The sequence below is a fragment of the Pinus tabuliformis genome, chromosome 5_2 (genome assembly GCF_031772625.1).
Source record: "Pinus tabuliformis cultivar Carrire ecotype Pingquan chromosome 5_2, CPIR1, whole genome shotgun sequence".
Classification (NCBI taxonomy): Eukaryota; Viridiplantae; Streptophyta; class Pinopsida; order Pinales; family Pinaceae; genus Pinus; species Pinus tabuliformis.
The window spans coordinates 672762038-672784325 of NC_142306.1; the positions used below are offsets into that span (position 1 = coordinate 672762038).

At 43.6% G+C, this 22288-nt stretch overlaps 1 protein-coding gene across 1 annotated transcript; it reads right to left on the reverse strand.

Annotated features, from left to right (window-relative positions):
• Nucleotides 1-411: 411 nt before the first annotated feature.
• Nucleotides 412-21517, reverse strand: LOC149160893 (uncharacterized). The gene is made up of 4 exons (XM_089434732.1): nt 21150-21517; nt 20701-20987; nt 18392-20009; nt 412-2167 (listed from the first exon to the last, which is right to left on the reverse strand). Exons 1-4 carry the CDS (start codon nt 21515-21517, stop codon nt 412-414), a joined length of 4029 nt encoding a protein of 1342 aa, XP_089290858.1.
• Nucleotides 21518-22288: the final 771 nt, after the last annotated feature.

A 22288-nucleotide genomic window follows, 5' to 3' on the forward strand; every position in this document is an offset into this window, starting at 1 on the left:
TAAAATTAGAATTTTCAAAAATATTATAATATCGAAAACCATTTCTAATAACTGTGCAAATTTTTTTTTTCCCTTGGAAAAAGTCGTAATTTCTATTAATATTAAGAAATTACATTTTGTAGATGCTGAGGAATATGCATATGGAGGCATTATTTGCCATGTCAGGATACATATAAGTTTGTTTACAAAAACTTAAACTGCTGAGTGGTGAACCTCCACGCAAGGAGTCTGGAATCAGAGTTGTATCAAAACTGCCCTCAACAGAGAGAGGGAAAAGGATGCAAAATATATATATCTTCTCTATACAGAGAGAGTACTATATATGTCTATACAAGAACTGTTTCTACAGCCGACTGATAGATATAAGAAAATAAAACATGTTTTTACAATGAGCTCTACAAAATCATGGGCTTAAAGCCCAATTTGTCCCTGTTCTATAAACGGTCTGTGGTAATATTGATGGTGAGTACCATCAATCTCCTCCTGTATCAACCAGACATTGTCCTGAAGATGCGTTGCCTCTTTTGAAAGTTGATCAGCCTCCGAGTTTTGTTCCCTGTAGATATGTCGACAGACAAAAGAGTCAAATATGTCTATCATTCTGTGAGCTTCCCCTAGGATATGCCTGAGAGTATATGCATTGCAATGAGATGCATTATTGAGCCAATTACATACGATTTTAGAATCACCAAATAACTGAAGATGTGTACAATGATGAGATAATGCAAAATATATGAGGTGTTTTGCAGAGCAGAGTTCGGCAAAATTGTTTGTGCCCATCCCCAAGTTTATTTGAATTTTGAAACAGTGGTTTTCATTCAGGTATAGAATGGCTCCCCCTCCACAGCCTGCTTCCTGAGCAGAACCATCAAAATATGCCCAAGGTTTAGATTTATCAATGATTTCCGGGGTGATGATGCGCTGAGGGGCTATGGTGTCATCTTCTGGTAGGTGATCATAATCAGAGATTATGTGATGAGTGATAGATGGCCAGTGTGGTTCTCTGAGATTGAAAATGGACTGATTCCTGGCTATCCAAATGGCCCAGTTGACAAGGAGAGGCATGTTCCTGGCTTTGCCTTTGTGGGCAAGGCACCATGAGTTCCAAGCTTCTTGGATATTGTTGCCTTGCCAGGGGTGTAGGGAAGGGTAGTGGGCAGTTATACCATTCCATAACTCTTTAGATGAAGTGCAGTTCAGGAAGAGATGTTCGGTGTTCTCATCATCCATACGACAAAGATGGCAACGGAAGGGGCCATGAAAGGATCTCTTCATCAAATTGGCACCCGTAGGGATCTTGTCTAAGAGTATGTTCCACATTAACAGGCGGGTGCGAGGGGCGGCCTTGAGTTTCCAGAAAGATTTCCAATTTGGGTCAATAGATTGAGGTTTATGGGGATCCATGAGGCTGATGTATCCCTCTTTTGGGGAGTAATGACCAGTCTTGGCAAGGGCCCAGATGATTTCGTCAGGTTCCTCTGTTAAGCGGATATGGGCCTGTGTGAGGGCTTCAGTATATAGCTGCCAGTCTTGTCTCCAATGATCAGGTATGTCCAAATCATAAGCGGATTTCCAAGCCTGTTGTAGGATAGTGGAGTTGATGTGGTCGCCAATATGCTTGATGTATATGATGCCTCTGTCATTTAGGTAGCTGATTAAGTCGGCAGGTAATCTGTGAGCGTTCCCGCATCCTACCCATGGGTCCGTTCCAATGCGGACAGCGTTGCCTTCCTTTATTCTCCAGGTAATTCCAAGTCGCAGCAGGGGGAGCGCATTCATCATTGCCTTCCATATGTTGGAGATATTGCTAGCTGGGGGCCGAGACTGTCTGAGCCAATCCATCAAATTTGTAGGCCATATATATTTTGCTTGTGCTACCCGGGTCCAGAGACTGTTTGAGCTGATGAGCTGCCAAGCCAGCTTAGCAGCCAAGGCTTTCAAGAATAGCTCAAGTCTTTTTATGCCCCATCCTCCCCATCGTTTTGGTATAGCGATGCGATCCCATTTGACCCAAGCAAAAGTTTTCCCAGGTTGATTTCCCTTCCATAAGAATCTGCAACAAATGTTTTGAAGTCTGTTTAATATGCCTTTTGGTATCCATGCGAGTGTCATCCAGAAAACTGGAGTGGCCTCAATAACTGCCTTGATGAGGGTTAATCTGCCAGCCCTGGAAAGATATTTGTGGTACCAGATCTGTAATCGTTTCTCCACTTTTGCGATAAGCCACGTCTAGTCTGCTATCCTGTACCCGAGAGGCTTTAATCGGAAGCCCAGATATTTAAGCCCGTCATCCAAATTAAGTGCAGAGAAAGGAAAACGCTGGGTAGTATATATAGACTCATGCTGAGAACAACCGATAATGGTGATGGTGGATTTACCTTCGTTAATCATCATCCCCGTAGCCTGTTGGAAGAGCTTGAAAATATTGTGCATAATTGAAGAATCTCCGATGCTTCCTGTTAGAGTCAGTCTTGTCGCCCTCCATCAATGATCAAGGCTCTTTGCATTTGCATAAATAGGTGTCTCATCAGTGTCAATTTTTGCATCCCATTAGGCATGCCATAACCCTGATGGAGGAGCTGGCGTCTTTGTCCTCCTCTTGGCATTGCTGGATCAGGTCATTTCAGTCCTTAGTCACTTTCAAGCTTATCTTGTCTTGTCTTGAGGTCAAATTCCTAGGTCTAGGGTTTTGGTCAAAATGGTTTACAAGGTCATGTCTCTGAAGGTCAGTAAGTGCTCAGCAAGCAAAAGGGATGGTTTTAATGGTGTTTCTTCGCAAATTTCTCTTTTGTACAGTTAATCTTCACCTTGGATTTAAAAACTCTGTTTTTAAAGCCAAGGTCATTTTTAAATGATTTTGCAAAAAATGTAAAAATTCAAAAGTTTTCAAAGGACGGCATGTAACCCTGGCTCCCTTGCCAAGATCCCTCAGATGATATCCCTGCAAAAAGAATCGAGCAAAAGCAGTAAATGAGTCAATTTCAGGACAAAGGAAACCAAAAAGGTCAATTTTATAAAGTGTCAAAGAAAAACATTATAAAGTGGGTTTTGGCATGAAATTTATTCAAATGAAAGCTATAAAGGCCCAATCTCCCTCAATTTACCGTCATTATGCATTCAAGTCACTTGCAAGAGATTTTAGGCGAGTGATTGAGTGAAAGTTGAGCGAATTCGGGAGTTTGACAGGCGCACAACCTGTCAGGCCAGGCGCGCGACCCGTCTGAGGCGCGCGACCCGTCCAGTGCGTTCCCATAGTTCATTTTTTCAACGGGCGCGACCCGTCAGAGGCGCGCGACCTGTTGGGTGAGGCGCGCGACCCGTCAGCGCCCTCCCATTGAGATCAGCTGCAAATTCACCCAAGGAGCTATCAAATCGCCGATTTCCTTAAGGTAGGCCCTCCAAACTCAAAATTGGTTGCTTGTTATGTTTGAAAGACATCATGAATGTGTTTTTAAAGATCAAATTGTGCAAGAGAAAAAGCTCCATATGGCTGTATATTAAATTTGTAAAAATTTGCTAGGGTTTTATGCTGTTTCAATGGTTTTTTCCTTGTAATCATTTTTCCTCATTCCCATTTCATTTTCCTTGTATTTCCATGTAAATTTCCCTTTTAAATTTGTAAAGAAAATAAACCCTACCCCTTTTCCCTAAAAAATAAAAATCAAGCCCTAACCCTACCCCTCATAATACCCATGTACACACATGTATTTAATGATGCATATGCAGTGATGTTTGCAGTGTTTTTCCCTAAATTCCCTGTTGTATACATGTATTCCCATTTTCCTTTTAAAAATTGTCCCTCCCCTAACATTCCCTTCGTGCTCCTTGTCCCCCTTGAAACAGCATACAAATCAGCATTTTACAAAGCAGAAACAACAGTACATTTTGGCCACTCTGCTCCTTAAACAATGTCAGAAACCGAAACCTATGAGCAGAGTGATGACCAGGCATCAGCTTCAGAGATTGAGATACAGAGGAGGCCTCATAAGGGTGGTAAGGGTGGGCATCATAGGCGAGAGGAGCCCACCTCTTTGACAGAGTTACAAGCTTGTCCTATGGCAGTCTCATGTTTCCAGTACATGTCTTGCTATGAGTTTTGTGAGAGGATCTCTCGGATTCAGCACCACTGAGAGTTGGCTCGCCTGTTTGTTTTACACTTGCATGATGGACATGTCAACCTTGCCGGGGTGGACTTCACATTGACACCTGAGGTGATTGCACAGGCTACAGGGATACCTAATGTTGGAGAGGTATGGAATAAGTGCAAGGTGCTGGACAGTGTTCATTTTGAGCCTTTTGTTAGACCATCACTCATGAGACACTTGACATGAGTGTTTCCCTTCAGATTTCTCAGGAGCGATTATGCTCCCATGATGAGGCTCATCATGCACTATTTTACCTATGAGGGCAGATTTTCACAGGTATATTCATACCATATTTGCCTCTTGATGCACTTCACCTGAGTGAGGATGATGAACATCCCTGTTTTCTTCTATCAGAACATAGAGAAGATGGTGTCCATGATGCAGAGGAAGAGCCCGGTACAGCAGTACAGGAGCCTTTATCATTATGGTTTGATTCAGCTAGTGGTATTACATCAGTTGGCTCAGCAGGGCATCTCATGGGAGGATTTCATCTCTCGTGAGCTTTTCACAGCACCATCACCGCCACATCCTGAGGTTATTCATGAGGAGGGAGGACCATCACAGCAACATGACATCCCTGTCACTAGACATGTTAGCTCCTCACCTTTGGTTACTTATCAGAGAGGCCAGAGGGCCTTATTTGCAGCAGCCAGGCGAGTATTATCTCCACACCAGGTGGAAGGGCTCTCGCCTTCTTCATCGGCTCAACGAGTGTTATCTCCACATCAGGTGGAAGGGGCCTCGCTTTCTTCACCAGCACAGGTACCAGGGAGGGGAAAACAACCCAAGATTGATGAGGGACCATCAAGTGTTCCGGATATAGAGCTTATTGATCTTGATGTCAGTTCTCCTAGCCGAGAGGCAAAGGAGATCATTCAGCATCTCAGAGCTGAAAATGATGCCTTGCAGAGGAGATTAGAGGGGGCACAATGGACCATCACATACCTCGAGTAGCGCAACAAACAGTTGGAAGATGAGCAAGCACTTGATGAGCCGTGGAGGATTCGTAGTGACCGCATTTTGAACCGGAGAAGACCCGGTGATCTATTGCCCGCTGACCGAGAGTCCATGCTCACCCGGGTAAATGCACACTTGGAGAGGCTGTTGGCTAAGGCCAACCAAGAGAAGAAATTGCTGAGGAACATGAAGAACCATTACTGGGCAAGAATGCATGTGTGCAAGGCAAAGATGAAGATGTTCCAAAGACGGTTGGCCAAGGCACAAAAAGGGAGAAAGAGGCCCGATCCCCTCCATATCTTGGCTGAGGCCTCACTGAAGGACCAAGGGACTAAATAGCCCAGCCACAACACAAATCCCAAGAAATTTTGAAAATTTTGGGCAATTTTGATTTTTCAGGCAATTTACAGGTTTTTGCTCATTAACGGGTCTCACCCCCCGCGCGACCCTACATCATGGCAACTCCATTTTGCAAAAAATCAGCATTTCCAGATTTTTCATGAGAAGTTGCATATGCTCATCAATGGACTTGAGATTTTATGAAGTTTTGGGCCTCCAGAAAGTCAAAAAACAAGCAAAAATTGACTTTCTGCCACATTTTTGAGTTGCAAAAAGCAGTCTTGGGAGATTGCAATTTTGGAGGGGAAAATAACCACCACATTAAAAAATTCTAGTTGGGTTGGAAAGTAGACTCACATACCTTTCCAACAAGCCTACTCTTGCGCAATTTGGACACCAGGAAGTGCCCCAAATGTGGTCCCAAAGGCGCGCGACCCGTCAGGCAGAGGCGCGCGACCCGTCAGGGAAACTTCTCCAGATTTCAGTGTACAGCTCAGAAAAACGCAGTTTGACCCTGTTTGACTTTTTGGGGTGGATTATTAGGCTCTTTGATGTAATTATTGTACTTTTATGATACTTTTACTCTTATGTACCTCTTCTAGAAGATTCATTCATGAAAAGGGTGAAAATTAAATGAATGAATTGGTTTCCTAACTTATAGAGGCAAGTTGTTTTGACTGCCTAGTTTGTAGTGCTTAGTTTAGAAGTGGTTGAAACAGCTCCTAGGATAGTGAGCTCGACCCATGGAAGCAAGGAAAGAGGTTAGATGATCTATATTATGTACTTTCTTGCTCATTTTCATGGTTGGACTCTTGAGGGAGAAGCTATCATTGTATTATTCATTGTATCTCTGCAATTTTTGGCTAAGGAAGACCAGGGTTTTGCAGTCCTCTTTGGGATTCTTGTGGACTCATGTGTTGATGGTGTGTTTCTCTATGTATTTGTAAGTGTGTTATGTGAATCATTTCCTTCTTTTCCTTCTGCACATTAAACAAATGAAGTGTTAAAGTAAGAATTCATGCCTGCCATGCTCTGCTTTTAAGTTTGTTTAATTTCAATGTTTTCTACTGTCTAAAGAGAATTCAAAATTATTGTTTGCTCTCTTTAGCTCCTCACCTGTCATTCCTGATCATCCACCTCAATCAAAGGCATCAATACTGTCTCCTACCTCGCCCCAAAGAACCCCCTGCAGAAACTGTGTCCAATCCCCGCACCCAAAATTGCCCTATCCTCAATTTGCCACCAAAAACCCAAAAAACCCCAAATCAATCCTTCTGATCAGTTTACTAGCCTAAAATCAGTGTTACCCTATTGGTCATCTCATTTATTGAAGATCTTACCGAGATAGACCGGAGAGAGCCTTCTCCTGCCCCGTAGGGCTAGCTACGAGGCTAAATGGTTTGATGTTGCCTTGAGGTTTACCTTTCTCAGCCTGAGGTGAAATTTCAAGCGCTAACATACTGGCAACCATACTGGGAAGAAAAAATTAATCGTTTGCTCATTGTCGTGTTATTTCATAAGTCTTAGACGGAGCCTGAAGTTACGCCAGGTAGCCTTCGAAAACGCTCTTCTTTTACATCAGCGTTAGTAGATAAATGTTGCTTCAGTCAATCTCCGTGAGCTTGTGAACGTAGCGCTTCATTGACACTTTATCCCAGTATAATTGTTAACTCTGAGCCGTTGATGATAAGTTGAGAGTTTTCACAGGCTGAATGGTTTTTCTTTCCTAGTCTTTTTGAGAAAAACAAGTTGGCTACAGATCCTAGACCCATTTTCAAATCTCATTGATGCCCAGCTATTTTTTATTATCTTGAAGATCTAGATTTTGACGAAAGCTTTGAGTTGTCTCTGTTTAAAGTCAAGTCCGAAAGTGCACTCGATTCTCTAGTCCTTGACCCTGATTTTGCAGCTGCTATTGAATTGGAGAAACATAACAAATTGGTCGAAAATTTCATCTTGAGACATCTCCAGACACATATTCAAGCTACTACCCTTGCTGATTTTGTTGAGAATATCTCTGATCATAGTGGATCCACTATCACGGCTCACGAAGAATCTTATCCTCCTTATGTTTCAGTTTCGCCTATAATCACCTATCCCGAATCCACAGTCGGTTCTCCTTCTACACCCCATACCCCTCCTACTTCTCCTACCCCTCCGACTACCCCAACTCCACAAACTACAGCTCCTCTTATTATAGTCCCTGCTATCACAGCTCCTCCTCCTCATACTCATCCTACTCCTCCTCCTAAAGCAATGGCTGCCCGGTTTGCCCCACTTGCTTTGCCTGCAAATCTTCATGATATGTCAGCCGATTATCAAAGTAAAATCCCTATGTTTGATGGCACTCCACAAAGCATTTCTGCTCAGCAACATATTGACAAAATGACCACTTTCTTTTATCTATATGAGTTAGATGAAGAAGATGTTACCATGCGGTTGTTCATGCAAACATTTGCAGGAGAAGTTAGAAAATGGTTCAGAGGGTTGGCAGCTAACAGCATTGTCACCTTGGAAGCACTTCAGAATCAGTTTTTAGATCGATGGGAAATCAGAAAAGATCCGCTTCAGATTAATGCTGAATACAACAACCTCAAGCGTAATCCGGATGAGTCTGTTCAAGATTACATAATCAGATTCAATACAGTTTACAATGCTATTCCCGATGATTTGAGGCCATCTAGAAAATCAGCACTTCTTAAGTTCCCGGATGGTTTTGATCCGGAGATGGCTTATTCATTGAGAGATAGAGATCCTCCTACCTTGGAGGATATGCAGAATATTGCTGTCAGCGTTGAGGCAAACTTAAATGACAAAAGAGCAAGAATGAAAGCTGAAAAGCGAGTCACAATCAAGGAGGAAGCATCCACATCAAATCAGGTTCTCCGTGAACTTGAACAGCTTAAAAGGGCATTTGAAAATGTTCATATTGACAAGCCGGAGCCTCAGATTTGTAATCAAAATTTCAGAGGTCAACAGCAGCAACAATATAGGATCAAGCAGCGTGAAACAAAGGCACAAGAGGCAGCAGTTCAGCAGCAAATGAAACCTCCTTTTCAGCAGAATTTTGTTAGCCAAGAATCAGAGGATGAAAGTGATAATGTTGGAGAAGAAAATCACTTCTTCACTCCTGATGATATGCCCACTTATATTACAGAAGAAGATGAGTTGGTGAGTAATTCCATCATTCCCCAAGATGAGCATTATATTTTGTCAAACGATGCAATACTTGAAGAAGAATCCGAAGAGTATCAAAGAGGGTATTTGCATGCTTTATCAGCCCAGCAAGGTCAGCAAAGGCAATTGAGAAACCGAGCTATTCCCATAAATCCCATCCAGAAGAGAACAAAAGCTTCGACAAAGAATGGTTTTGCTGTCCCACAGAAAAAAGGGAAAGAAATAATCGATCCTCCAGCAGGCCAATCATTATCAGCAAGCAAAATAGACCAGCCATCAAATGCACCAAGAGATAGAGGTGAAAAGCGAGATAATCCGGCCAAAGAAGGTGAGAAGGTTTCAGCTTTCAGTTTGGAGAATGAGATTGCAAAGTTAAAGTTGTCTATTCCCTTGACGGAAATCATGAAGAACAGCACTTACCGAGGTCAGATTTCCAAGATGCTGAATTTCGATCCAATGCTAGACACGGTGAATGTAGAAGATGATCGGCCTGAGCTGATTTTTGGGCCTGCTTTAGATGGTGAGTCTCCCGAGAGTGATGTTCCTCCGTTCTATATCAGTTTGCGACTACATGAGTACGTGCTACATAATGCCATGTTTGATTCGGGAGCTTCACATAATTTGATGCCCAAAGCGATTATGGAGAAGCTGGGACTTGACATCACAAGGAAGTATCATGATTTGTATTCGTTTGATTCCAGCCGGGTGAAATGTATTGGTTTGATCAAAGACTTGGTGGTGAGTCTAGATCAAATTCCAGCAAAGAATTTTTTGATGGATGTGGTAGTGGCGGATATTCCTCCGCGATTTGGCATGTTGCTTTCGAGGTCATGGGGAGCCAAGCTCAAAGGTACACTTCAGCTCGATTTTTCCTATGCTACAATTCAAGTTTTTGGTCAGATGCGGAAGTTATATAGGGAGCAAAAGATGAAATACATGATCACTAGTAAGGAAAAGCCCGTCAATCATCCTGTAAATTATGTACAAACAGATTTAGAATCTTTTGTTTTGCTTGCGGATAATTTTAATGAGATAGATAGTCAGTTAGTTCAAGCAGAAGATATACCAGACATTTCAGAAAATTTTAGAGAAGTTTTGAGAAAGGAAAGTGAATAAAGGTCTGCTGTCATAAAGCCATCAACTGAACTAAATGGGCAGCAAACAGAGAATGCATCGACATCACATTTTCAGCACTTAGAAGATGATGAAGATGGTCTTTGGACCATGGATTTTGATGGTGTGGTGGGCAGCACTGGTGCTGGTATAGGTGTGTGGATTCGAAGCCCATTTTCAGTTCAAAACCAAGTTCCAAGCAAGGTACGGGTATGTTCATATAAATTGGCATTTGATTGTTCAAATAATGAGGTGGAATATGAGGCTCTTATTGCTGGTCTGAAAATCCTTCGGAAGTTAAAGGCAAAGAAGATAGCGGTATATGGCGACTCCGAGTTGGTTATCAAGCAAGTGAAAGGTGAATTTCAGGCCAAACATCCTCGTATGCGAGCATATCGGAATGCTGTCCTAGATATCTTAAAACTGTTTTCAGAACATACTTTGACATGTGTGCCCCGGATTCAAAATGGTGTTGCGGATGCATTGGCTAAGGCAGCAAGTAATCTGAAAATACCCATGAATTCTAGCAATAAATTTGAGATATATGTGAAGCATCGTCCTACAGTTCCAGATAATCAAAGGTGTTGGCAAGTTTTCCAAGATGACGAAGAAATCAAAGATTTTCTGCAAATTGAGGGTAAATTCGAAGACATCTCAATAGACACGGAAGCTGAAGGAGTAAATCAGATGGATGTGTTGCAGCTCAAGGACAATTACATTCCTAAAGGATTAATTCCTTTGGAAGAATTGTTCGATCAAGATGATGTGGCCCGCAAACCAACTTTGAGGCCAACGGAAGAAGGTGTTGAAGATGTGAATCTTGGGACAGCCGAAAATCCAAAGATGGTGAAGCTCTCGAAAGCATTGCCGCCAAAGGTAAAGAAAGAGTATATCAGATTATTGTCTTCGTTTTCTAATGTTTTTGCATGGGACTATTCAGATTTGAAAACTTATGACACAAGTATCATTCAGCATACCATTCCCATAAAGCCAAATCAAAAGCCTTTCCGACAAAAGTTGAGAAGAATTAATCCTAAGTTGCTGCCATTGATCGAGAAGGAAGTCAACAGGTTATATAAGTCTGGAATCATAGTGCCAATCCGGTTTTCTGATTGGATTTCCAACTTGGTGCCCGTGAGAAAGAAGACCGGTGAGATTCGCTTGTGTATAGACTTCAGAAATCTGAACAAGGTGTCATTAAAGGACAATTATCCGCTGCCCAAAATGGATCATATATTGCAGCGGGTAGTGGGGGCATCAAGGATGTCATTGCTTGATGGTTATTCCGGGTATAATCAGATTTTGGTACATGAAGATGACCGTGACAAGACAGCATTTACTACTCCATGGGGTACATTTCATTATGCCAAGATGCCGTTTGGATTGAAGAACGCGGGTGCCACATTTCAGCGGGCAATGGACATGGGCTTTGCAAATGAGAAGGATGTCTTTTTGGTTGTTTATCTTGATGATCTGACCATGTTTTCTAAATCTGATGAAGGGCATTTGTTTCATTTGACTAAGGTGTTTCAAAAGTGCAGAAAGTATGGTATCTCATTGAATCCGAAGAAGAGTCTTTTTGCTATGAGCGAAGGCAAGCTGCTGGGTCATATTATTTCTAAAGATGGCATTCCTATAGATCCTGCACGGGTGGAAGCAATTTAGCAATTAGAGCAGCCCCGTAGCAAGAAAGAAATTCAGTCCTTCAATGGCAAATTGAATTTTCTGCGTCGCTTCATTCCCAATCTTGTTGAACATCTTAGAGAGATAACCAATATGCTCAAGAAGGACAGCGAGCTCAAATGGACCGAAGAGGTGGTAAAGTCTTTTAACTTGGTAAAGGTAATCTTATCTTCAACCCCAACTTTGATCAGTCCAGATTATACACAAGACTTTATTTTGTTTTCATTTGCTTCCGAGCATACATTGGCAGCCGTGTTGATGCAAAAGAGAGATGGAGTTGAGAAGCCCATAGCCTTTTTCAGCCGTATCATAAGGGATGGAGCGCTGAATTATAATATCATTGAGAAGCAAGCATTGGCGCTGATAAAAGCTTTGAAAGATTTCCGGGTGTACATACTAAATTCTCATATTTTGGCATATGTTCCCAATGCAGCTGTTAAGGATGTTTTAGTACAAACGGAACCGGAAGGAAGAAGGGGTAAGTGGATTGCTGCACTATTAGAATATGATGTGGAAATTAAGCCTACCAAGTTGATCAAGGGTCAAGGTCTTGCTAAGTTGATGGCTGAAACGAATCTCCATGTCCTAGACATCAATTTGATTGCTGCCTTGTCCGATGAAGACGAAGAAAATTCAGCTCTACAGGTATCTGATATCTTTGTGTCCTCTCCTTGGTATGCTGATATAGTATATGTGCTTCAAAATTTGTCTTCGCCCCTTGGGATGCCTAGAAACAAAGCTAGAACATTGAAACTAAAGGCTGCCAAATTTTGTATTATCAAATCTACACTTTATTGGAAAGACCCCGGTGGCATATTGCTGAACTGTTTGGTCGAAGAAGAAGCTGAGACAAAAGTAGAAGATTTCCATAAAGGTGACTGTGGGGGTCACTTGTTTTGGAAGACCACGGCTAATAAGATATTGAGAGCTGGTTTTTATTGGCCGTCTTTATTTTCTGATGTATATAAAGCAGTTAAGAGTTGTCACGAATGTCAAATTTTTCAAGGAAAGCAGAAATTACAGCCGTTGCCTCTCAAGCCCATTGAAATCAGCGCACCATTTCAGCAATGGGGCTTGGATTTTATTGGCGAAATCCACCCAGCATCTTCCGGGCAGCATCGATGGATCTTGACCGCCACAGATTACTTCACGAAGTGGATTGAAGCCATTCCCACCTGGCAGGCCACGAATTCGGTAATTATTTCTTTTCTTGAGAATAACATATTGTCACGTTTCGGCTGTCCACATAAGTTGGTTACAGATAATGCAGCAGCATTCAAATCAAAGAAAATGGTTGATTTTTGCTACAAATATAACATCAGCTTGGGGCATTCGACCGCCTACCATCCACAAGGTAATGGGCTGGCTGAATCTTCGAACAAATCTCTAGTGAACATCATAAAGAAATTGCTGGAAATAAATAAGAAGAGCTGGCACAAAAAGTTAGTAAATGCATTATGGGCTGATCGGGTAAGTCAAAAGAAGTCAATTGGTATGTCACCTTTTGAACTGGTTTATGGAGTAGATGCAATGTTTCCTACTTCACTTAGTGTTCCAGTAGCCAAGTTGTTTCAAGAAGCTGGTGGTGAGGAGGATCCTATGCAACGGCGGATTAGTCAAATGATTCATTTACAGCAGACACGAGAGGAGGTTCATCAAAATTCCCTTAAGTTGCAGGAGCGCATAAAGAAAATCTATGACAAAAATGCCAAATCAGATGATTTTCAGATAGATGATGTTGTTTTGAGATGGGATGCTCGAAATGAAGACAAAGGGAAAAATGGAAAATTCGACAACTTGTCGAAAGGTCCCTACAAAATTGCAGCATACCGTGGTCCAAATGCTTTTCTTCTCAAAGAAATGAACGGTGATGAATGTCTTGGTGGGTCGGTGAATGGCCGGCTGCTCAAAAGGTATCATGCTTGAGCATTTTCTGCTCTAATCACTCTCATTGTAATTACCATTTTACTTTTATTCTGCAGCAAGTGTGAACTGATCTCCCATCTTTAGTCTGGGGCCCGCGGTGAAGGCTATAATTCTGAAGATGATGATTAGTTGGTGTGAGTTTTTCAAGTTGTTTCAGTCAGTTTATTTTCTGCATAAAGTGAGTCGGTTTGTGTCAAAGTTAGTTTAAATTTCAGTCAATTGTCAAAGTCAATAAAGTTATCCAAATTTGGTCCACATGCGTAAAAGTTGACTCCATTGCCCAATGATGATAAAGCACTGGTCTGCTCTCCCAGAGGTCTAAAGTTCTTGGTACCTCCAAGGAGCTACCATCCCCATTGGAGCCAATGTTAGAGTCGGTCTTGTCGCCCTCCATCAGCGATCAAAGCTCTTTGCATTTGCATAAATAGGTGTCTCATCAGTGTCAATTTTTGCATCCCATTAGGCATGCCATAACCCTGATGGAGGAGCTGGTGTCTTTGTCCCCCTCTTGGCATTGCTGGATCAGGTCATTTCAGTCCTTAGTCACTTTCAAGCTTATCTTGTCTTGTCTTGAGGTCAAATTCCTAGGTCTAGGGTTTTGGTCAAAATGGTTTACAAGGTCATGTCTCTGAAGGTCAGTAAGTGCTCAGCAAGCCAAAGGGATGGTTTTAATGGTGTTTCTTCGCAAATTTCTCTTTTGTACAGTTAATCTTCACCTTGGATTTAAAAACTCTGTTTTTAAAGCCAAGGTCATTTTTAAATGATTTTGCAAAAAATGTAAAAATTCAAAAGTTTTCAAAGGACAACATGTAACCCTGGCTCCCTTGCCAAGATCCCTTAGATGATATCCCTGCAAAAAGAATCGAGCAAAAGCAGTAAATGAGTCAATTTTAGGACAAAGGAAACCAAAAAGGTCAATTTTATAAAGTGTCAAAGCAAAACATTATAAAGTGGGTTTGGGCATGAAATTTATTCAAATGAAAGCTATAAAGGCCCAATCTCACTACATTTACCCTCATTATGCATTCAAGTCACTTGCAAGAGAGTTTGGGCGAGTGATTGAGTGAAAGTTGAGCGAATTCGGGAGTTTGACAGGCGCGCGACCCGTCAGAGGCGCGCGACCCATCCAGCGCGTTCCCATAGTTCATTTTTTCAACGGGCGCGACCCGTTGGGTGAGGCGCGCGACCCGTCAGCGCCCTCCCTTTGAAATCACCTGCAAATTCACCCAAGGAGCTATCAAATCGCCGATTTGCTTAAGGTAGGCCCTCCAAACTCAAAATTGGTTGCTTGTTATGTTTGAAAGACATCATGAATGTGTTTTTAAAGATCAAATTGTGCAAGAGAAAAAGCTCCATATCGTTGTATATTAAATTTGTAAAAATTTGCTAGGGTTTTATGCTGTTTCAATGGTTTTTTCCTTGTAATCATTTTTCCTCATTCCCATTTCATTTTCCTTGTATTTCCATGTAAATTTCCCTTTTAAATTTGTAAAGAAAATAAACCCTACCCCTTTTCCCTAAAAAATAAAAATCAAGCCCTAACCCTACCCCTCATAATACCCATGTAAACACATGTATTTAATGATGCATATGCAGTGATGTTTGCAGTGTTTTTCCCTAAATTCCCTGTTGTATACATGTATTCCCATTTTCCTTTTAAAAATTGTCCCTCCCCTAACATTCCCTTCATGCTCCTTGTCCCCCTTGAAACAACATACAAATCAACATTTTACAAAGCAGAAACAGCAGTACATTTTGGCCACTCTGCTCCTTAAACAATGTCAGAAACCGAAACCTATGAGCAGAGTGATGACCAGGCATCAGCTTCAGAGATTGAGATACAGAGGAGGCCTCATAAGGGTGGTAAGGGTGGACATCATAGGCGAGAGGAGCCCACCTCTTTGACAGAGTTACAAGCTTGTCCTATGGCAGTCTCATGTTTCCAGTACATGTCTTGCTATGAGTTTTGTGAGAGGATCTCTCGAATTCAGCACCACAGAGAGTTGGCTCGCCTGTTTGTTTTACAGTTGCATGATGGACATGTCAACCTTGCCGGGGTGGACTTCACATTGACACCTGAGGTGATTGCACAGGCTACAGGGATACCTAATGTTGGAGAGGTATGGAATAAGCGCAAGGTGCTGGACAGTGTTCATTTTGAGCCTTTTGTTAGACCAGCACTCATGAGACACTTGACAGGAGTGTTTCCCTTCAGATTTCTCAGGAGCGAGTATGCTCCCATGATGAGGCTTATCATGCACTATTTTACCTGTGAGGGCAGATTTTCACAGGTATATTCATACCATATTCGCCTCTTGATGCACTTCACCCGAGTGAGGATGATGAAATTCCCTGTTTTCTTCTATCAGAACATAGAGAAGATGGTGTCCATGATGCAGAGGAAGAGCCCGGCACAGCAGTACATGAGCCTTTATCATTATGGTTTGATTCAGCTAGTGGTATTACATCAGTTGGCTCAGCAGGGCATCTCATGGGAGGATTTCATCTCTCGTGAGCTTTTCACAGCACCATCACCGCCACATCTTGAGGTTATTCATGAGGAGGGAGGACCATCACAGCAGCATGACATCCCTGTCACTAGACATGTCAGCTCCTCACCTTTGGTTACTTATCAGAGAGGCCAGAGGGCCTTATTTGCAGCAGCTAGGCGGGTATTATCTCCACACCAGGTGGAAGGGGTCTCGCCTTCTTCATCGGCTCAGCGAGTGTTATCTCCACATCAGGTGGAAGGGGCCTCGCTTTCTTCACCAGCACAGGTACCAGGGAGGGGCAAACAACCCAAGATTGATGAGGGACCATCAGGTGTTCCGGATATAGAGCTTATTGATCTTGATGTCAGTTCTCCTAGCCGAGAGGCAAAGGAGATCATTCAGCATCTCAGAGCTGAAAATGATGCCTTGTAGAGGAGATTAGAGGGGGCACAATGGACCATCACATACCTCGAGCAGCGCAACAAATAGTTGGAAGATGAGCGAGCACTTGATGAGCTATGGAGGATTCGTAGTGACCGCATTTTGAACCGGAGAAGACCCGGTGATCTATTGCCCGCTGACCGAGAGTCCATGCTCACCCGGGTAAATGCACACTTGGAGAGGCTGTTGGCTAAGGCCAACCAAGAGAAGAAATTGCTGAGGAACATGAAGAACCATTACTGGGCAAAAATGCATGTGTGCAAGGCAAAGATGAAGATGTCCCAAAGACGGTTGGCCAAGGCACAAAAAGGGAGAAAGAGGCCCGATCCCCTCCATATATTGGCTGAGGCCTCACTAGAGGACCAAGGCTCTAAATAGCCCAGCCACAGCACAAATCCCAAGAAATTTTGAAAATTTTGGGTCAATTTTGATTTTTCAGGCAATTTACAGGTTTTTGCTCATTAACGGGTCTCACCCCCTGCACGACCCTACATCATGGCAACTCCATTTTGCAAAAACTCAGCATTTCCAGATTTTTCATGAGAATTTACATATGCTCATCAATGGACTTGAGATTTTATGAAGTTTTGGGCCTCCAGAAAGTCAAAAAACAAGCAAAAATTGACTTTCTGCCACATTTTTGAGTTGCAGAAAGCAGTCTTGGGAGATTGAAATTTTGGAGGGGCAAATGACCACCAAATTCAAAAATTCCAGTTGGGTTGGAAAGTAGACTCACGGACCTTTCCAACAAGCCTACTCTTGCGCAAGTTGGACACCGGGAAGTGCCCCAAATGTGGTCCCAAAGGCGCGCGACCCGTCAGGAAAACTTCTCCAGATTTCAGTGTACAGCTCAGAAAAACGCAGTTTGACCCTGTTTGACTTTTTGGGGTGGATTATTAGTCTCTTTGATGTAATTATTGTACTTTTATGATACTTTTACCCTTATGTACCTATTCTAGAAGATTCATTCATGAAAAGGGTGAAAATTAAATGAATGAATTGGTTTCCTAACTTATAGAGGCAAGTTGTTTTGACTGCCTAGTTTGTAGTGCTTAGTTTAGAAGTGGTTGAAACAGCTCCTAGGATAGTGAGCTCGACCCATGGAGGCAGGGAAAGAGGTTAGATGATCTATATTATGTACTTTCTTGCTCATTTTCATGGTTGGACTCTTGAGGGAGAAGCTATCATTGTATTATTCATTGTATCTCTACAATTTTTGGCTAAGGAAGACCAGGGTTTTGCAGTCCTCTTTGGGATTCTTGTGGACTCATGTGTTGATGGTGTGTTTCTATATGTATTTGTAAGTGTGGTATGTGAATCATTTCCTTCTTTTCCTTCTGCACATTAAACAAATGAAGTGTTAAAGTAAGAATTCATGCCTGCCATGCTCTGCTTTTAAGTTTGTTTAATTTCAATGTTTTCTACTGTCTAAAGAGAATTCAAAATTATTCTTTTCTCTCTTTAGCTCCTCACCTGTCATTCCTGATCATCCACCTCAATCAAAGGCATCAATACTGTCTCCTACCTCGCCCCAAAGAACCCCCTGCAGAAACTGTGTCCAATCCCCGCACCCAAAATTGCCCTATCCTCAATTTGCCACCAAAAACCCAAAAAACCCCAAATCAATCCTTCCGATCAATTTACTAGCCTAAAATCAGTGTTAACCTATTGGTCATCTCATTTATTGAAGATCTTACCGAGATAGACCGGAGAGAGCCTTCTCTTGCCCCGTAGGGCTAGCTACGAGGCTAAATGGTTTGATGTTGCCTTGAGGTTTACCTTTCTCAGCCCGAGGTGAAATTTCAAGTGCTAACACTTCCATTTAAGAAAATCAGAACATCATCAACGAACATAAGGTGTGTGAAAAATAAATTCTCCGAAATCTTGATACCAAAAAGCTGATATCTGCCCCTCGCAGCAGTGATGGACCTGCTCGGTCCTTCCATAATAAGGAGGAAGAGTAGTGGGGAGATGGGGCAGCCCTGTCTGAGCCCCCTTTCTGATAGGAAGAAAGGGGTAGCTTCACCGTTAAGGAGGACACTATAGGATACATCCTTGATACAACTCATAATCCATTTGATGTAGGCAAAAGGGAAGCCAAGGTGAGTAAGAATTAACCTGATATAGAGCCAATTTGCTCTGTCAAATGCCTTAGAAAGGTCCACCTTGAGAATCATGCCCTTCTGTTTCTTAGTCTTCAGAGTGTGGAGGAGTTCCTGTGCAGTGGCAATCGCTTCATGTATCTGTCGATGCTGGAGAAAAGCAAATTGTTCGGGGGATATATGACAAGACAGTATAGGCTTCAGGCGATTTGCTATGATTTTGGCAATAATCTTGTACAGAACATTACAGAGAGAGATGGGTCTAAAATCATTAAAGGAGGTAGGAGAATCAGATTTCGGAATTAGGGCAATAAAAGTGGATTTGATGGCTGCATGTATGCTACCATTCCTCCTACTGTCCTCCACGATTCTGAGAAGATCATCCCCCAAGATGTCAAAAAATGCAATAAAGAATTCGATGGTCCACCCATCCGGTCCAGGGCTCTTGTCTTTTTTAAACCATTTAATGGTGGCCTCGAGTTCCTCCTTCGATACAGCCATCATCAGATTCTCTGAATCCTCCTGTTCTACAAATCTGGGGAAGTATTCAGCGACCCGCATTATCTCTAGAATGTTAGCCTCACGGGGTGCCTTGTAGATGGATTTGAAGTGTTCATTAGCAAGTCTAGCCAGACCCTGCTGTTCAGTGATCCTCTGTCCCTGAGCATTTTGTAGCTCCCAGATGGTGTTAATGGCTTTTCTGCCATTTGCAAATTTATGGTAGAACTTAGTGTTATTGTCCCCTTCAGCCAACCATATGGCTCTACTTCTAAGGCGCCAGCTCTCCTCTCTTTCCTTTAGAATTTGTGTACGCTTAGATATAAGAGTAGTGTATAGATCTTTGTTGTCCGGTGCTGTAAAGGTGCCATCTGACGAATCCTCAAATGTGGCAATGGCTCGTTCGGCCTCCTTCAGTATCTTATCATCATTAATCCGCTTCAGGTGTGCCCAATTTCTGGAGAGCCTCTTGAGTTCAGATAATTTCCCTATAAAACCAGTAGTATGCTCCTCCTCTTCCATGATATGATTGGATCTCCAATACTCTGATACAAGCTGATGATAGCTGGGGTCCTTGAGCCAAGAAGAATTGAATTTAAAAGGGCTTTTGATCTTCGGGATATCATCAGAGAGTTCCAGGAAGATAGGCCTGTGATCAGATAAACCCCCAGAGCCAACCCACTGCCTAATACGAGGGTGGAGAGTGAGGAAAGCCTCTTTGATGAGGAATCTATCGAGTCTTCTTGCTAGACTATGGTCACCACTTCTATTATTGGTCCAGGTATAATGTAGCCTGACAGGAGGGATGTCTACCCATTGGTGAGCTTCAAGTAAGGTGGAGATCGAGTCAGAAAGGTTATCCACCTGGGCCGAGTGTCCCCAGGATTCACAGTGCCCCAAGGAGAAGTTCAAATCCCCTCCTAGGATGATGTTGTCTGCCCAGAAAAGTTTAGATGTGAACAGGGTTCTCCAAAATGGTTCCCTGTCCACACAAGGTCCATATACATTGATGATACGAATCTCAGCTTTAAGTGAGCAAGCCAATAAGTCCATACCGATGTAACCTCTGCCTCCCCAGGTGTTCTGAAGTACCAAGGATTTGTTGCAGAAACCGATAGCAATACCCCCCGATCTCCCTGATGCATCCATAGCATGGAATGTCCAGTTCGGAAGCCAAGAGCGAAGAATAGGTATGAGGGTGGCAGCCGAGCAGAGAGTTTCTTGAAGAAAGATCACTTCCAAATCAGTCGAGGTGAGCAGTCTTCGCAGGGCTAGTTTTTTTTGGGGGCTAGAAACCCCTCGGCAGCTGAAGGATAAAAATTTCATGGAGGGATAGGCAGAGGGCCATCCCTTTCTCTAAGGGCCCTGTCAATCGTTTGTTGTCACCCTAGGGCAACTTCTTCCCCCGCAGTATGTCTGGCCTTAGTAAGTTAGGAGGGGTGGTCTCTAGCTGATTTAAGGGAGGACGGGGGGCATATAGGTTCAATACCTATCGTGTCGACATCCTTTCCCTTTGTTTTGGACCGTAGAGGGTACCGAGGGGAAGAGGGGGGGGATGGAGGAGGGAGAGGGGGGGGGGGTATGGTGGGCAGAGGGGGGGGGATGGAAGGGGAGGGGGAGGATATCAGGGAGGGGGGACAGAGGGAAGGAGAGAGGGAGGGAAAGGGAAGTGTGCAGAGGAGGGAGGAGGGGGGGGGTAGCCCAGAGGGAGGGGGGGTATCGGAAGGGAACCAGAAGGGATGAGGGGGGAGGAGATACCCATGCATGAGAGCGATGCAAAAATATGTGATATTCCAGATACAGAGGAAGAGATAGGGAAAAACATACCCGCAGTCGAGGCGATATCTCTTGTAGTGCCCGAGCTGATAGGCGGAGGAGGCGAGGAAGGTATGGAGTCCGCTGGACGCTTATCAGATGCCTTAGTAACAGAAGTGCCCTGCATATCTCTCGAATCTTCTGGTGCATTGTCCACCGGTTGTTGTGTGAGCCCTCCTTCCATCTCCTGGGGCTGTGATGGACCACCCTCCGTCGGTTCAGGTTCACGATTCTGCTCAGGGCCCCTTTTTTTGTGGAGGAGAGGGCAGTCCCTGTATAGGTGCCCAACCTTATGACATCTGCGACAGCGGTACGGAATGCCTTCATAATCTATAATCTACTTGCGAGATGTGTCCCTCCATTGGATGGTGATGAATTCCAATAGACCTCCTCTGGTGTCAAGATTAATAAGGATTCGAGCGTAGGCCATCATACCCGTTTGTAGGTATGATTTGTCGTACTCCATATAAGTGCCGATCATGTTACCGATCCGTTTGAAGATGTCCTCGGACCAGTATTGTAATGAGAGGCCCGACAGTCGAATCCATACAGGTCCTATACCGATTTGTTCAGTCTCGGGGTCAAAGAGGGGTGTCCAACGCTTCAGCATTACTGGGGCGTGCTCGAAATTCCAGTAGGAGGATAGGACCCAATTTATGTGGTCAGCACGAGCGAATCTCAGAGCGAACCATCCACTCACAAAAGTCTGCACGAATGGGATGTTGACCAGATGGTGACCCCATACTTCAGTTGCCCAGGCCTTCAGTCGCGCGGCCGAGTAATTTCTTCCCCTGATGCGACCGACAAGGACTCTGTCCGCGAAGTCCATGGCTTCTCCCCACTAAATGTCCTCTTCCAGTCTCAAAAAAATGTTATCCGCTTTAGTTTTAAAACACTTGTGCTTCTTCTTAGTACCGAGAGGGGGAGGGGGATGTGATGCCCTGTTGTGAGACGGATCCGATGAAGTATGGGCGGGGCAATGGCTGTACGAGGAGGGGGGGAGATTATTAGTAGATAGGAGGGATTCGGTGAGCGGCGGGACAACGGAGAAACATCCGGAAGGGGGAGCCAGAGATGTGAGATTGTACGAAACAGGAAGGTACCCGGTCACCGGTCGAAGAATGCTAGGGTTAGAGCCCGGGTAAGGGGGATCTAAACCAAGGTTAGGGTTTAGACAAGCGGGGACAAAACCAAGTGTAGACGAAGATGCCGGAGGAGTGGAAAGCGCAGGCCAAGTGGGGGGATCGTCCGGCAGGACCACAGGAGGCCGGGAGGGTTCAGCCAGGGAGAATCCGGAGCTGAATAAGCTGGTCGACGTGGAAAATGGGGTACGCCAGATGGAAACCCCTTCCAACGGGTCTTCGAAGTAATCGGCGGTATCCAAGTCCTCCATGATGACAACTACACCTTGGAATGGAGAAAACTTCCGCGCAACTGCTGGTAAACGGAAAGCAGGCACCCTCGAACCGGTCAACACAGTAACCACAAGCACGCCACGAAAGGAACGATTGAGGAACAAAAAGAATAAGCTCTGTGAATCCCACACAGTACAGGTGCCTCCGGTGTAGCAACCGCAACAGGTTAAGCTGAGGGCGGAGAG